Source organism: Zalophus californianus, chromosome 2, assembly GCF_009762305.2.
Source record: "Zalophus californianus isolate mZalCal1 chromosome 2, mZalCal1.pri.v2, whole genome shotgun sequence".
Lineage (NCBI taxonomy): Eukaryota > Metazoa > Chordata > Mammalia > Carnivora > Otariidae > Zalophus > Zalophus californianus.
The window spans coordinates 49164901-49179107 of record NC_045596.1 but is presented as its reverse complement, the minus strand read 5'-3'; the positions used below and the strand labels follow the sequence as shown (position 1 = coordinate 49179107).

At 33.7% G+C, this 14207-nt stretch overlaps 1 protein-coding gene across 10 annotated transcripts in view; it reads right to left on the bottom strand.

The window, feature by feature from the left end:
- ADGRL3 (adhesion G protein-coupled receptor L3) overlaps nt 1-14207 on the bottom strand; it is a 1229798-nt gene that overhangs the window by 908380 nt on the left and 307211 nt on the right. The window contains exon 4 of one of the 10 annotated variants that reach the window (XM_035726125.1): nt 3271-3474. The exons of the other annotated variants lie outside the window; for them this stretch is intronic. Within the exon in view, the coding sequence (XP_035582018.1) occupies nt 3271-3474 (204 nt within the window). The remainder of the gene's footprint in view (nt 1-3270; nt 3475-14207) is intronic. 10 annotated transcript variants of the gene reach the window in all.

The following is a 14207-nucleotide window of genomic DNA, read 5'->3' as shown; positions in this document are numbered from 1 at the left end:
TGATGGAACATTCAGTATTTTATAATTCAGATTAATTTTAAAAGTTGACTTTTGTTTAAAATAACAAAACAATCAAATGGAGTTTTCTACTTGCTTATAATTACCATAAAAGCATTCCCATTTATAAACATAAAAACCCAAGAGTGGGGAAATGAGAAAAAAAAAAAAGGTGATGGTAGAGTTCAATGTGATTCTCCAAAAATACTGATAGAATACACAAGTCCCTTGTAAAAGCATCTTGGCTCTTGCAAAGGTAAGCTTTAAAATGAGCACAGGGTAGAGTTTTTATGACTTGTCAGGACTGAAATGCTTCCGCTGTATTCTGAGAGAACACTCCTATGAACCCTGCACACTACATGTGTGGCTTGCAGGATGGTTATTTGTAGATCATCTCAATGAACTTCTTATGCATCTGCAGAACAATCACAATTAAAGCAAGGAAAATCCTGATAAAAAACACATTTAAATTCCTTTGGCTTCAAGGAAAAGTCTTGATATCTAGTCATTAACTGGGCAATCTGCCCTGAGACTTCCTTCTGCCTTAATATGCTAAAGAGAAACATGTCTTCTGAGAACAAGAAAGTCATTGAGATTTTAAACTCTTTATGCTTTGCTACTCTACTGTGAAGTCCTAATTCCTATGAATCCAAACATTCATTAACTCTTAAAAACCGTTATTAGCTATCCTGAGTCAAATGAACATAAAATTTTAAAAAGGACAAAGGTTAACTTCAAACCAATAAAAGGATTTTTTTTTTTTAAATATTGTTAGGTTTGCTTTCTTTGGGTTTCTACTTGCTTGTTTGGCTATCTATAGGACAAATACAGAAGTACAGAGGTATACATTTTTAAAAGGAGTATCAATTTGATTTCTCAATTAAGAATTACATTAATATCAGTCTTTATAATTTATATTGATTTCTGAGTTTTCTGTATCTTAGAGTATCTTGCTTCTGTAACAGATAGTTGTTTTTATTTTGAGAAAGGTAGAGGAAGGGAGAAAGGGAGGGAGCCGGAGTTTATTGGATCTTCTCTTGTTTGCATTCTTCCCTGTCTTTTCAACTTGAAGAGTTCAAAGTAATGTGGTATTTCTTCTTTCACTTTCATTTTTAATACGTGTCCAAGCATTCTAGCTGTATGTATTATCTTCTACATCAGGAAAGATGATGCCCCTGTAATATTTACTGATTTTTTTCTTTATTTTTACTTTAAGGGGGAACGAGAAGATGACCTTCAGATGCTCTTTACCTCCATGATAAAGTTACTTTTGTGCAAAAGCAACTTTCAAAAACTATTGTCTCATTATAACAGATTAACATGATTCTGTAGGCTCCTTTTAAAATCACATGACGTTTACTTCAGTCTTCACTTATGAGATCACATGAAGTTTGCCTAATACCTATGCTTTCTTTTCTGTCTAAAGCAAAAATATAATGAAATTTTCCCGTTCGCAAGTTGAGAGAAAAGCATGATTTAAAACCCATTACTACACTGAAACCTGTCACATACATGACACAAATTAAAAGCAAGTAACATAGAAAAATCTTAATAAGCTATAAATTTGGGGGAACATTTAAATTCAGCCAACTTTTTAGTAAAATTTTATAGTAAAAACTATTCTAACCGACTGATAATTCTGATTTTTTTTCCTCAAAACTGAATGGCCAGCAGGTGTGTTTTTTAATTTTATATTATTATTTTACAATATAAATCAAAAGCCAACATCATGAGGGAAACTTTGTTGAAGCACATTCTGCAAAAAATATGACTGCTTCCACTTTAGACAATTTCAGGTTTGAAATGGTAATACAAAACAGAAAGCAGAAAAAAAAAGTTCTTAAAGAATGTTTACTATACATTTTCCTTGAATTTGTTGAGCACACTAGAGTCAATTTTACACACTTCTGTGGAAGCATATGCACTCCCCCATCATTAATCATCAACACCAAGGGAGAAATGCTAATCTGAATGGGAAGATTCTAGGCCATTGATTGAACTATGAGCAGACAGTGTCCATTGAGTGGACAGAGCCACCGTGAGTGCCAAGTCACTCTCACACTTACTCTTTCTACGTGGCGGCAGCAATTGAGAGGTAGGTTTAACTCTCACATGTCAGAATTGGAAAATCCATCTCAGATGGTCCCTGAACTGAAAACCAAGTATTCCAGCTTATTTTACCAGAGAATATGGTTATGGGGTTAAGAAGATAAGCTCAGTGGTATTTCATGTTCTTTTGCCAGTATTTCTTGTATGAATATCATCCCCTTGAAGAAATTATGAGGTAGGAGAGGTGACAAAATTTTAGGAAAAGACTTGATAATTATGGTTCCCCCAACCAAATACTTCCTAGCCTTTTTCATGTAGCATACAAAGGAAACTATTAATATAATATATATGAAATATATGCATATTGCATTCATATAAATTTATTAATTTAACTATTATAAATGAATAAACATTAACATAACATATATCACAAAAATGAATATGTATTACATATATAAAATATATATTACATCTATAAAGAAAATATATATTACATATCCTATTATATTTATTATATTATATTCCCTGGAGGAAATAAGAGGGATAGGAGTGCCTGTATGGAGTTTAGTGAGAAAAATTACATTGCCTAAGTATTACATAAAGTATTGGGGAAAAGAAGAGTATTAAACTTTGTGCAAATATTATATTTCTCACTAGGGCTTCAAGAGATGGATGTCATTCACTGCACTTACCAGCTGCACAGACAATATTATAAAGTATTTACAACATTTTCATAAGAAAATTAGGTTGCTTTATAACCATCACTTTTCTATCAGATTTTATGCTTTAAATGACTATATACATAATTCCCAACCAAGGTGTTTTCATCATACTCTCCTCAAAATCTTGGTAGTTTTCCATTGATGAGAATTTTTTTTTCAAACACGCAGATGATCAGAAATATTAAAACTTGCCTTTTACAACCGTCACATTTTACAATAGTTGAAATGTTCACTAAAAGTAATTTTAAATTTCCTGTGATAATGCAGAGATATTTCAAGCCCATTCAGAAATTTAAAGTAAAACATTCTGACATAATGAGGAGGCTCTAATGTAGAACAAGCATGCAGTGTTCAATGACTGGCTGGGAGACCACTAAGTGCAAACATCAGCCACAGTGAGTAAATAAATGAGAAGACACATTTCGGGCACTGCCTGGGGCTGAGCCTTCCAGGAGTCCCTGCCCAGCCACCCCCAAACCCCCCTCCCCACCACTGGCCGCACCTTGGGCTGCACTCTGGGCTCCTTGGGCACCTGGACCACGACCTCCTCTGGTAGCTCCACGGGGCCCTTGTCCACGATGAGTAGTGGCACGCTCTGCTGCTGGTTGCTGAAGGAGATGTCTGGGTGGTAGAGCGCCTCCTGGGCTGCGCTCAGCATGTCGCAGTGGGGCAGCAAGGGCTGGATGTCGCTCACTGTGCTTGCCACCTGCGGGGACCGCAGGGCGCACCATCAGACTCCACTCAGCTCAGGCCCGCTGCAGAGGAGCCCAGCTAGAGGCTATTCCCAAGGCTGCTCTCTGCTGCAGGCCATAGTCCCTGGACTCCAGCCACCCCAGGCCCCACTCAGATAACCCTGGAGCGGAGGAGAACACATCTCCCAGTCCCTAGTGTGGTATGGACTGTGTATTTCTGTCCTAGCTAAACACTACCTTAAGTCAAACACCTCAGCCTAATCCCTAGCAATAATTGGAAAATTAGACATAATTATTGAAAGCAGAGAAAGCTACTTGAAAAAAATTAAAATTTTTAATTTTATAGATTCATGGCATTCTGCTGTAAAATTATAGCCATTAATATCTATAACTATAAATAAAAATGTTACTGAACTAAGTATTTACACACAAAAAGCTTGATAAGGTAATGCTTGCCGAAAGTTTCAGAGAGGTGTTTATTTATGTATTTATTTTATTAGTTTTGTTTTGTTTGTTATGTTGTTACATTTACATGGGTTGTTTTATATTTATATGTTTCAGGTCATTTAACATTTTTTGAAAGATACTGTATTAAGATCTGTGATGAACATTAAGGTGAAAAGGATATACATACATTTTTACCATTTAAATACACAGTGATTTTACTGACAAATGGTACATATTACATAAATGAATAAATATGGAAGACCAAGACAATAATGAAAAAATAAAATTGTACACATATTTTTTTTAATAATTCACAAAACAGTCATACATAATACTCTATGAAAAACAGAGTTATTTAAGTACAGGGTTTTTTTTTTTTTTCTGGTGAATTGAAACCCAAGATACACATTTTTCTACACTAATTGCAACTAGTGTGATAAACAGGAATGATAATGAAAATGTTCCTACTAACAGAAAGGAAAAGACCTTACAAGGAAAAAGATTTTGCTTTACACAATTGTTTTTAACATACTACAACATGCATATTTAAAAACACATTAAAAATGCTATCTGACTACCATTCAAAAGTCAGGAGAGAAACTAGGAAGTTCAATAAGGCAAGAGAATTTTATTAGCATCTTTCTAACACTAAGTTTATACAGTGGTGCTATTATTTCCTAACACATAAAATTTGCAAATTAAAAACAAAATATATGTTTTCTCCCAAATCACAAGAAACTAATAACCTTTATAGAAAACAAAAATATTAAGAAATTTGCCAAACAATCCATCTTCAATTAAAAAAAAAAAGTTTTAGAATATAACTAGCCAGTCTACAACATAACTAAGTTTAGCATTGCTCTGAAACATCATTTTTATTTATACTCATTATAATGGGTGAATATTAAAATAACTGGGCAAAAGGTAACCTCAATGTAATTTTGATAGATCATGTAAATGAAAAAGGTGTCAAAGAAGGAAACAAGTTTTAAGACCAAAAAAGTTATGAACAAAATCTCTAAATAATTATCTCCTTTAATGTTTAATTCCAATGATGTTCTGAACTTTTGACTTCTAAAATATCCCTCTCCTCATTGTCCAAAATGTGACTAATTTTTAATTATTTTTTACATGAATACATACAGGCATGTTTCCCCTAACATCTTTATAAAATATACTATGGGCAGGAAATTAACAAAAGATGATAAAGCTGTATTTTCCTATAAGCTTCAGTTATACTAGAATTGAAAGATTTCACCCTCAGCCAAGTTAACGTCTGAGGACATTTGGAATGACGGAGCATGCACTTATTTGTTCACTCAACAAATATTTATTGAGTTCACATTATGTGCTAGGTCTTTTTCTTGGTGCTGGAGATTTTGGTGAGCAAAACAGACCACGTGCCTACTTGAATGAATACACTCACAGATAAAAGTGTTCTATAACTATAAGTAATTTACAGAAAGTTTAAAATAGGGTAATATGTAAAGGATACTCTGTTTCGGGTTTTATGGAAGACATCTGTGGGAGTAAAAATTTAAACTAAGATCTCAATGAGATTGGAAGTTGCTGGTCATAAAAAATAAAAAAATAAATAAATAAACAAATCAGGAGTAAAGAGCATTCCAGGCTGCTGCAACTCCTCAGGTTGGAGCCACCTCGGTCTATTCAAGAAATAGCACAATGGCCAATGAATCTATATGTAGTGGGCTGGGAGAAGAATGGTCTGGAATGAGAGCAAGGAGGCAAGCAACAGCCAGATCACGAGCTCACACTGAAGGAAGTTACTGGGAAGGAAGAACAGGGTAGGATAGGGAAAAAGACGGGAATAGAGACCTCTCCTAAAGTAGAGAGTATTTCAGGGGAGGTCGATTTCTAGAATAGAGAAAGACAAATGATTTAAAACACATACAAGGTGGAATCACCATCAGCAGCAAAGTCTAATACTTTCTGTATTAAAGGAAAGAAACTATGCTTAAATAAGAAATAAGAATAAACTCACTAGAAAGCAAAATCTAGGGACCTAGAAAGAATAGGTTTGGGTTAGAGAATAAAATGATTTCATGGAGCAAAAGTGAGGAATACAAAATATCAGAAAGTTTAGTAGACTTTGTTAAGTTGAAGGAAATGAGACTCTGATTTGTCTTATGGAGTATCTTCTACGTCTATAGATCAGAGTCCCCTTTAGCTTCACCATCTCTATAAAAGGAATCCAGTGTCATCAATCCATGCCACCAGCAGTGGAGTGGCTATTACACTGCCCACATGGACAAGGCCTATCAGAAAAGACCCCAAATCTGGACTTTTGTTTCAAAAATATTGTATATGTTATACTTAAAATACTGTATGACTTCAGGAGAAATATTTATTTGAGTTATAAATATAAATCTAATTTGTCTTCCTGAAGCTATTATAAAAATAAGTCTTCAAGATAAACATCACAGTTTTAAGTCTGGTATTCCATTAGAAGCACAGAATCTGAGGTCTGGAAAGAATCATGCAACTCACATGCTAGTTAATAACCCCTAGAGCATGCGTGCTAAAAAACTTTGAAACTAAAATTTCATGTTGAAGAGGCAGCGATCAGAAGCTCATTCAGCACCCAATTCTATCTGAAGCAATACGTTCTCCCTCACGTGAAGAAAGCTAATATCTATATCTTGGCATTCTCCAAACACTTGTCTAAATTCTATATAAATGGGCTGTGCAAAATACATGAAGCTGCTCCCAGAAGGTAATTATCTTCAAGTATATTTGGGGAGAGTCTTCACATCCTAAATGTCTCTTCTCTTCTCCAGATTAATAAGGGGAAAGATAATTTAGAAGTACACACACACATCCCTCCCACCATACTCTTCTCCAGTCTCCATTTGAGATCACATTTTCAAACTCTGTTGTATGGACTCTAAGATGTCTCAAAGGCAACTTTGGTTTTGGGGCAGGAGGTAATGATAAGGCCAGCATATTTTGTTCTTCTTTCTTTCTAACCTTCCTCAGAAAGGGTGACACTTCATCTTATTTCCTTTAAGAATTACATATCTGATTGAGACTTTATATTTTTAAAAAAGAGAGATTCACTAATAGTATACAAGTTTAAATTGCTTTCATCATAAATAATATTTAATACTCATCATAAGTAATATGAGTCATTGCCATATCCAAATTGTCTATATAATCACTTCATACTCAGATTTTCACTATGTAAACACTTTGATTCTGCTTTCCTAAGGGGAAGCATGAAATATGAAAATTAATATCTCACAATCTGCTGAAATGATCAAAATATTTCCTCATGTTTATGTTAGTCTCCAAACATCAAAAGCCATCAGAGCGTCAAAGTTCCTGAATAATAGTTTGGTGTGAACTTAAGGCAAGAAGTAAGAAAAGGAAAAATAAGGAGCACATAAGATATAAAGTCTGTATGATGGCAGTACCAAGAGTTTTCACCTTGCCTGTGGAGCTTAAAATTGAAATAAATATTTTAAAAAACATATTTTAATGGCATATACTTTCTGAGGTCAAGATTTGTAAATAAAAGTACTAAATAAGCATTATTTTTAACCAATTTCAACTGTTTCTGTTTTCTTGTTCTCCTTGATGAATAGCTATGTTATTCTGTCAATTATTCAGCTTCTTACTCCAAATATCTACTGATCATAATAGTAAGCATGGGATCTAGACAAAACCATGGGCTGTAATGCTATTTATAAGGTAAGAGAAATGCCAACAACAAAACACCACCAGAGAGTATTTATCAGAGTTACAAGTAATTTAAGTTTCATACCTAAGGATGTTTCTCACAAGTCATTTGTTTTTGTGTTTGGGAGCAATATTTTAACATATTTTTAAAATAAGTAGCTAATTATGAGCCTTTATAGAGTTTGAAATGTACTATAATTACAATGATGACCCTAACCCACTATTCAATTTTACCTTTCACTATTATTATCTCTAGGTTTACATAAACACAATACTGGTTTTTTTCTTCCCTTAAATGAAACTTTAAAAATTTTACTTGTTTTGTTTTGTAATATTCTAGCTCATTCTTCTATATGTTGTTTAGGTTGGTTTATTTATCATTTAAATCATAGGTCTATGAAATAAGGAAAATGCTCATAGGTCATTAAAATGCCTTTGGAAGAAGCCTCCCTGAGATATTTAAGAGATTTCTGAGTTTCTCTTCTATGAACTATTTGAAATGTCACTGCATCATTAGATTGACAGTTCTGAATCTATTTTTTATCTTAATATTACTGATATTACTACCTATGGCTCACTGGATATGAGTATTCATTGAGCTATTGTGTGCAAAAGTGTTCAGCCAACTGTAAAGTGCAATGTAAATGCTAGAAATTATCCTGAAATACTTATAACATATGGTTAATTGATAAGGAATGTCTAGTCCCTCCCACTTCTGTATAATATACATATATGAGGAGAGAAAGAGGTAGAGAGGAGGGGTAAGGAAGTGGGGGAGGGAGGGACCAGCAAAGAAGAGAGGGGGAGAGAGAGAGAGAGAGAGAGAGGGAGAGACAGAAAAGCACACTATTGCTTCTGCTTCTTTTCTTTGTCAGTAAAGACATTTTTCCAATTCTGCTTCCTTATGCACACTAAAAGGTGTTACCTTTCCCCAACCACCTTCATTTTGGCCATATAAGAAGATTACTTCTTTCCTGAGTTCTCCCTAAGGTGTATGTGACAGCTGCATAATTTCTTTATCAGCTGGGTAGTAATCTCTAACAATAGTCATAAAAGTTTCAATTAAAGCACCTGACAAGGAAGCCACCAGGTAGAAATTACAACATGGAAGCTCTAAAATCTGTCTCATTCTGGTTCTCAAAAGAAAATGGTTTTGTAGTGATAAATGACACACCTGTGTATGATGAAGCAACTTTCATAGCATACATGGATATTATCCAATTTAACTCAATACACTTCTTCTCTAGACTGAATTGCTTCATGAAGCATTGGTATGCCCTATGTGCTGAGTAAGCAAATTCCCTTCAATTTGGGTTCCTTACTCTTCTTCTCTACAACATAGCTTGTTACAGTAAGATAAAACATACTATGGCTAAACTGTCACCAAGAGACTGAACAATCAAGATACAAAAACTGTATGATATTCTGAGACTATTGGAAGAGTCAAACATTGGTTATGAATAAAGCTAAAGGGGAACTTGATCCCTATTTGTTAAAAAATAAAAGAAACAGCACTTAAAGAATACTTTTTAATTGGCTTTCAAGTCTGGCATCTTTCATGTCGGAAAAATTGTGGTTCATTCATTGTAATAGTTGCCTAGATTGTAATATTATGATGTAAATATCTCAAACATTTGATAAAACGAGTAAGCAGAGGGTAAAGTTTCCGCTGTTGTAAATTTATTTTAAAAAAATTAGCTTCGGGCAAGAAGACATTATTTTCACTCAAATTAAATAAAATGTATATTATATATCTTATTCATCAGAAGAATGATTACTAATAATTTTTCTTTTCTAACTAAAAATATCTGCTTTTTATGAATATAAAGTAAACAGATTTAAATTCATGGGAACAAAAATAAAATTCTAGAATTCATTATTTGGAAAATACTGATTTTTTCTTAATTTCCTTCCATCTACTTCCCTGCTAAAGTATACTAAAATTTTAATGGCATGGAAGCTGTACTTTTACAATGTTGTAAAGAAAATAATTTCTTTAAAAATCTTCACAACAATAGTAATGGGGCACTTTTCCTTAATCACAGAGCCAATTATACATGATATGTGGGAAAAACCAGTGAAAACCCTATGTAATTTGACAGAAATCTATCTCATTAGTTCTATCTTAAGTTAATCATAACTGGCATCTCTGAAGATGGTTGAGAAGAATGAAAAGTTTTTATCTATTTGTTTTCTGGTAGTAAGTTGCCTCCTCAACACAAAATGAATGTCTAAATGCTGGTTGACAAGAAAGCAGATAACATTAACAAGCTAATATGTTAAAATGATCTATTATATTATGTTGGTTGTGTGTACATAGAATGTGATTATTGAACATCTACTTTTAAAAACTGACATGGTGGTTTTTATAGGGTGCAGAGGCATGACATCAAACCTGTCTCCTAACAATAGCCTGTAACCTATAAAACTTGTAGGCTATCACAGCTACTCCCAATGTACTGAGCTACTGTGACTAAAAGGCTTCCTTTTAAGCAAATGTGCAGCATTCCCCAGAGGGACAGTATCATACTAGCCTGTTGCTTTGAATTCTTCATTATTAAATAATGTGCCCTTAAGGTTTGCACGGTTTCACCAACTTCTCTATCGAAAGGGCAAAGAAAGGATCATTGCTAAATAGTCACCACCATTGTTGATTTGTAACAGGAGCTCCAGAAAAGAATAGTCCTGATCTAATTCAGGTCCTGTCTATGATTACTACTTTCATGGTATAACCAACAGCTTGGAGAGAAGCAGTAATGTGTGAAAGCCAACTGTTCATTCTTTTAATAAATACAGAGGGCTGTTTCTGTTTTTTGTTTTGGGAATTCTTTTTTTGGGGGGTCATCTATATGATCTAATCATATCTGGATCTTTTTCCTCATGTCATCTGTTATTCTCTAATGCAACAATAAAATTAATATTTTAAAGTCATCTGAGTGCAGCGGAGAAAAAAACAAATAAAATGCTATTTTGGTTTTGCATATTATTTTTATCTTTGTACTTAATCAAAATAATGATTTCTCTGATTTAGCTCAATATATTTATCCCTTTTAAATTAACATTAAACTAACAATACCAAAGTGAGAGTATATCTGTCACTCACTATTCAATTTCTTTAAGCCTTGGATGAATAGTGAAGACAGGAAATTTTATTGGGCTTATAGGCTAATTAAAAGCAACAGGCCTGCACTCTGAATAGCTTTTCAACACTCTTCAACATTTTTTTAAATGCTGATCTAAGCTTAAGATGTTCATTAGTAACTCATTAAAGACTTAGTTACAGTCCAGTGGGTGAGTTCTGAATATAATGATAGAATGTATGTACAAATGTGTAGGCTCATAATTAGAGAAACCGTCACATTTGGGATTAAGAACACACAATGCAGTCTTTGAAAAACACTATAGAAAGTAAGTGACCCCAAGATGGTGTTGTATTTTAAATTTTGCTTACTATCCAGGTCATTTGTTTTTTTAGTTCTAATTCCAAAAGGTATGTTTTAATGACCACATTCTCTCAGGATTAAATGTGTGAGGCTTTGTGTTAGGGCCTTTCTATACATTATTTTATCTGATCCTCATACTATAACAAAGTAGGCCTAATTATCCCTTCAACAAATAAAGAAACTGTGAATCAAATTAGTTAAGGTCATGTATCTTGGAAGTAAAAGAATTGGAATTACACTCTACATTCTGAAATCTTTCACTTCATTCAATAGGGGCATGCAAATTAGGATTCTAAAAGCAGCTTAGATTGGATGATACTGTGAACTCCAGTTTCTAGGCTTCCTGTAAATATAACTTTCTAAATATGTTGACATCTTCCTCCATTCATGGTTTGTTAAAGCTATAGGAACTGTTCAGGGCGCCTGGGTGGCTCAGACATTACGCGTCTGCCTTCAGCTCAGGTCATGATCCCAGGATCCTGGGATCCAGCCCGCATCAGGCTCCCTGCTTGGCGGGAAGTCTACTTCTCCCTCTCCTACTCCCCTTGCTTGTTTTCCCTCTCTCGCTGTCTCTCTCAGTCTGTCAAATAAATAAATAAAATCTTAAAAAAAAAAAAGCTATAGGAACTGTTCCGTATCAACCTTTATAAATCATGTATTGTCTTTATTTAGCATTCTCCTAGTCTTTTCTTCTCAAATAGTAATATTTCAGATAAGCCCAGTGTGCTAAAATAGTGCAAAGTTGCTAGGATTCTTGCCATATAAAACCTCAGGTTTTCTTCTGTTTTTCATCTTTGCTTGTTCATTTGTTTGTTTGTTTGTTTGTTTGTTTGTTTAAAGCAATGAGTGGATCCAGGGGGTGCCAGGCTGGCTCAGTCAGTAGAGCATCTCACTCTTGATCTTGGGGTTGAGTTCAAGCCCCACATTGGGTATAAGACTACTTTAAAAAAAATAAAGCTTTCAAAAAATAATAAAGCTGTAATGTGTGTGAGTCCAAAGGTCACTATTATACAATATACAGATTTGATAGACAAAATGAATTATATAACTTTCTTGAGATGAAGTAAAAGGGGCAACAAGTAGTTTGAAGAACATATTAAAGAAAACAAATCTATGGATTTATATTTATAATATAATTTGAGTGAAGACACAAAAATATATAAATAAGAGGATTTCCAAAATCTGCAAGGACAAAAATTTGGACTAGAACAAAAATAGAAAAACTTTGGCCATCAGGATTAAAGCTTAATGTTCTTTATAATGTTCTTAGGGAAGAGTAATTGGATACCACCAGAAGAATCCAATTAATTACCTTGATGTTTTGTATACAAGTAACTACTATACAATTCACATATCAGAGTGAAATCTCAATAACTGTCAATTACCAGTTTTTGTCCTAATAAAAACCTGATTTAATGATCTACTAGAAATTAAATATGTAAGTAAAAGGGGACGAGGCATGAGGCTAGATAAATGGCATAGGATTTCAAAGTGAATGTAAAGCAGATGAGATTTAAGTGGGTAAATCCAGGCAAAAACCTTCTCTTAGAATATGCAGTTGAAAGAACTCTTAAATCTAAATATATTCTAACAATATTCTCTGGCTTTTTCTAATAAATATTTCTATAAAGAACACTCAGAACTTCATTATAAAAAATTTTAATTATTAAGAAATGATTGAATATTTCTCCAGTAAGGTATACAAATGACCAAGGAGCACATGAAAAGAAGCTCAACATCAAAATGCATTAAAAAATGCAAATCAAAACCACAATGAGATACTACTTCACCTTCACTAGGATGATAAAGTTATAAAGACAGGCGATAACAAGTGTGGGTGAGGATGTGGAGAAATGAGAAGCTTCACATTGCTGTTTGGAATGTGTAATTGTGAAATCACTCTGGAAAACAGTTTAGCAGTTCTTCAAAATGCTAAACATACAATTATGTGACTCAACAATTTCACTTCCATGTGTACACACAAAAGAAGTAAAATCACGTCCGTACAAAAACTTGTACGTGAATTTTCACAATGGCATTAAGTAGAGTAGCCAAAAAGTAGGAATAATCCAAATTTCTATCAACTGATAGATACAATGTAGTAAGTTCAGACAAAGGAATATTATTTGGCAATAAAAAAGTACCAAGTACTATTACATGCTATAATGAGGATAAATTTTTTAAAATTCTGTTAAGTTAAATAATCGAGCCATAAAAGATCAAAAATTACATGATTCTATTGATACAAAAGGTCCAGAATAAGCAAATCCATAGGAATATAAAGTAGATTAGTGGTTTTCAGGGACTGGGGAAAGGGGAAACCAGGTGTGACCACCAGCAGGTATGGGGTTTCTTTTTGGAGGACTGATAATGTTCTAAAATTGATTATGTTGATAGTTGCCCAACTATGCATACACTCAAATCCTATAAGCTATATACTTTAAATGAGTAACTTATTGGTATGTTAAATGTATCTCAATAAAGTCATAAAAAAATCCCTCCATTTATATATTTAAAAATATATATTAGTGCTTTAAATCCAGTTTTTTTAAGCTACATGGTATCTTTTATAAATATCTTCCTTTATCACAAGAGGACTACACGTTTCAGACCCCTTTATAGGTATAGCTATGAGGCTGAGTTTTAGTTAATGGAAATGGCAGCAGAAGTAATGTGAATTACATCCAAACATATCCACTGAATCTCCACAACGCTCATTCTCCCTTCCTGCAGACTGGAATGGCAATGACCCTCAAAATGACTTTGGAAGCTTCATGCCATTAGACTAGTTCTATGTATAACTGTGAGAGCAAAAGAATGACATCCATCACTATTTCCCACCATACACAAACACCCTCATCAGAAACACCTACCTGCCTTGGAATGCTTGGTGAACAAGGAAGCTTTCTCTGGAAGCCAATATTAATTTAGGAATATACTGTGACTGCAGCTTACTTTATACTCTTTGATACATTGTTCAAAAATGGACACTAGTGTAGATAACACAAAGAGGTCTTCCTTCAGAATTTTTATTGTATATAATTTGAAATACACACACACACACACACACACACACAGTTGATTTGTTCCCTACTTAACTACTTCTAGTCCTAGGCATTTGATTTTCTGAGGTGTCATTATAATCACATTGCAACACA